Here is a 3,582-nt window from a genome sequence, read left to right as displayed (position 1 = left end):
GTTATATGTAGATCCTTGTAATCGGTTCTCCCTTTCTGCCCCATCTTCACTCCACCCTCCCCAATATATGCTTTTTTGTTATTTGATGCCTGATACCTGATCCCTTCGACACCTCACACAGGCTGGTGTGCTTCTTCCATGTGGGCTTACAGGATGTATTTTCTTTTTTAAATTTTTTTATTTTAACAATTTATTGGGGCTGATACAATTCTTTTTACAGTTCATACATATACATACATCAATTGTATAAAGCACATCTGTACAGTCTTTGCTCTAATCATTTTTTTCTCTTTTCTTCTTTTACATTTTATTAGGGACTCAAACAACTCTTACCACAATCCATACATATACATACATCAATTGTATAAAGCACATCCATACATTCCCTGCCCCAATCATTCTCAAGGCATTTGCTCTCCACTTAAGCCCCTTGCATCAGGTCCTCTTTCCCCCCCCGCCTCCCTCCCCATCCCCCCCTCCCTCATATGCCCTTGGTAATTTATACCTCGTTATTTTGTCATATCTTGTCCTATCCGGAGTCTCCCTTCCCCCCTTCTCTGCTGTCCCGACAGGATGTATTTTCATCGTTACAAATTGAACATCATTAAAGCATAGTGGTTAATCACAAAACAATATGTAATTATATATTGTGAAATATTTATTTCTAATGACAATTTTGTCTTGAAGCATCGTGTAGCATGTGTAGTACGTAGTCTTCATGCCAGGTACTCATATGTAAGCATATCTTCATGTGGGCGGGCCCACCTGGAGATGGACAGAGGAGCAGGGTGTCTCGGTTCCTAAGACCATTGGTCATATGTGTTTTCAGATGGTCTTAGGAGACCCCTGCGAAAGGGTTGTTCAACACCGCCCCCCAAAGGGGTCTTGACCCACATGTTGAGAACTGCTGCCCTAGGGAGATCTGGGAAGGATGTGAGGATTATTCCACTCATTAAATGGGGAATGTCTTAGAGTTCTCTAGAGAAGCAGAATCAGTAACACACCTGCGTGCACATACACAGCCTTTTCTATTTATATATTTCATTCATTTGTAAAGAATGGCTCAATTGATTATGGCACTGATGCAGAATCTGTAGGTCAGGCAACAAGCTGGAAATTCAGGCAGCCTTATTTCCTAAAATCTGTAGGTGGGAGAGAGAGGGAGGGGAATTCTGGTCAGATGTTTGTTTATACTCTGGAGGCAGAACCTCTCTGTGGGAAACTTCTGGTTTTGTTCTTATGGTCCTTCGACTAATTATCTGGGGTCAGTTAACATCCTGGAGGGTAATCTGCTTTACAGAAAATCAAATGATTCACGTGCTGACCACATAAACATACTACATGACAACATAGTATTTGACCAGATAAGTAGGCACCATAGCCTAGCCAAGTTGGCACATAGAATTAACCTTCATGGGGGTTAGCCTTACATTATTCGAATCTCCAAGTGATATGGATCCTCAATTGACTTCTGGGTTTCACAAGACATCTTCCCTCTGTTTCCCTCCCCTCCTGAAATGAGTCAGATGACCTTTGCTACAATTAAAAAAATAGGTTTTTTTTAAAGCCACAAAGGTAATTTGATTGTGATTGATAAAGCCATGTGGCTGTTTCGAGTTTTATGTTCTATGAATCGATCCTTTATGGGGGAAATGGTAGTGCACCATCACTATTTGTCACCTTCTGGTCCCTGGCTAGTTCTAGTGGAGATTTCTGTAACAGAGACTCCCGTTTCTCCCATGAAGTCAAGAAATTATTGTCTCCTTCCTATACCCCAATGATCCGCATCATTTCTCCAACAACATATACTCAGGAGGACAGTGTTCCCTGTAGAACCTTGTCGGCAAGACCACTCTGATGGAAAGATACTCTATTTGCTGTTTGACCTTCAATCATTCTATTTTAGGGAAATCTCAAGATGGGAGGGAAATAGGATCCAGCTCCCAATTCTGAAGTGAAAAGAGGGCCTATTTTCAGCTGGAAGTGCGAATTAGGATATTTGTAGAGGTGAGATATCTATGCCAGCTATAAAATATCAGGGGATATAGGATATCCGTGGCCGAGCAGGTGGATGCTCCTGTCTAGAACTAGATCTCACGATGGGGGATGACATGCGGTCGGAGGCAATGGAGTGTCGTTTGCCCAGCGGGAGAGCAGTGGTGAATGATCGGAGGCAGTGTGACTAGCTGTAGCATCTAGCTGTAGAAGCTGTAGCATCTTTTGACGGTCATCCAAAGAGATGAGCCCAGTGATGACAGCTGACGTAGACCATTCCTATGGCAAGATCTCAGCGGTGCCTCACTTCTCTTGGCTCCTGTCCTGCCTGGGTTCTCTGTTTGATAAGCTACGAGATGCCTTTCTGACAGATGGCTTTCCTGCTTAGGTTAAGAACCCTAACTTGTACAGCTGCCTTGACATCTTTATTCCTCAGGCTGTAGACCAGAGGGTTCAGCATGGGAATCACAATGGTGTAGAACACAGAGAGGATCTTGTTGTAGGCTGATGCACTCTCGGGATTGGGTTGGACATAGACAAGGAACACAGAGCCGTAGAAGAGGGAGAGGGCGGTGAGGTGGGAGGCACGGGTGGAGAAGGCCTTGCGTTGGGCCTCCAGGGACCTCATCCTATAGATGGTGACCAGGATGTAGGCGTAAGAGACTAAGATGATGGAGACTGTGGGGACCGTGACCAAGGCAGAGAAGAAGAGCAGGATGATATTGGCGGTGGTGGTGTCTGAGCAGGCCAGCTGGAGCACCGGGGGGATGTCACAGAAGTAATGATCGATGATGTTGGGGCCACAGAAAGGCAGGCTGAAGGCATTCCCTGTCTGGACAGATGAAATGAACACACCCACAGCATAGGTGACCACCACCAGCTGGACACACAAGCGCTTGGACATGATAGTGTGGTAGAGAAGGGGGCGGCAGATGGCCACAAATCGGTCATAGGCCATGATAGCCAGAAGCAGACACTCCCCTGTGCCATGGAGGATCATGAGGGCCATCTGGACCACACAGCCCACCAGGGAGATGGACTGGTCAGTGCTGAGGAAGCTGGCCAGCAGCCTGGGAGTGAACACGGAGGAGTTGCAGATGTCAAGGAAGGAGAGTACACTTAGGAGGAAGTACATGGGGGTGTGGAGGGGAGAGCTGGTGCGGATCAGGTCGATCATGCCCAGGTTGCCCACCAGAGTCACCGAGTAGATCAGCAAGAAGATGGCAAAGAGGAGTTGTTTTTGGTCCTCCTGCTCTGTGAGGCCCAGAAGGATGAAGCTCTTCACTGTGGTGTGATTCTGTCTCGATGCCATCCCACTGGCGCATTTTCCACATGGCAATGAACAAGAGGAGGAGAAGCAAGACTGTTAACATTCAGGTCAAAGAGGCAGCCTCGATCGTATTCTACAGCGGAAGAGCCGTGTCTTTCTCCAAGTGATAGACCGCCGCTCAGATTCCACCTCAACCCCATCCCATCAAGTTCATGTCACAACACTTTGACAATTTCCTCTCGCCTGTAGGATAACGTCTACATTCCTTATTCTACCAGATGTCCTCCGTGCCACACACCCATGCTACCTTGCTCTCA

The 3,582-nt window shown here is 46.5% G+C and overlaps 1 protein-coding gene across 1 annotated transcript; it reads right to left on the bottom strand.

The window, feature by feature from the left end:
* Nucleotides 1–2,344: 2,344 nt before the first annotated feature.
* LOC142445660 (olfactory receptor 5P56-like) lies at nt 2,345–3,307 on the bottom strand. Its single transcript, XM_075547603.1, has one exon. It carries the CDS (start codon nt 3,305–3,307, stop codon nt 2,345–2,347), a length of 963 nt encoding a protein of 320 aa, XP_075403718.1.
* Between the last annotated feature and the right edge of the window lie 275 nt (nt 3,308–3,582).

Source organism: Tenrec ecaudatus, chromosome 4, assembly GCF_050624435.1.
Source record: "Tenrec ecaudatus isolate mTenEca1 chromosome 4, mTenEca1.hap1, whole genome shotgun sequence".
NCBI classification, from domain to species: domain Eukaryota; kingdom Metazoa; phylum Chordata; class Mammalia; order Afrosoricida; family Tenrecidae; genus Tenrec; species Tenrec ecaudatus.
Note: the sequence above shows the minus strand (reverse complement) of the source record. Positions and strands in the feature narration are given on the sequence as shown.

Excerpts from the sequence above, each read along its gene's own strand:
- LOC142445660 (XM_075547603.1), bottom strand. The coding sequence starts at position 3,307 with ATGGCATCGAGACAGAATCACACCACAGTGAAGAGCTTCATCCTTCTG.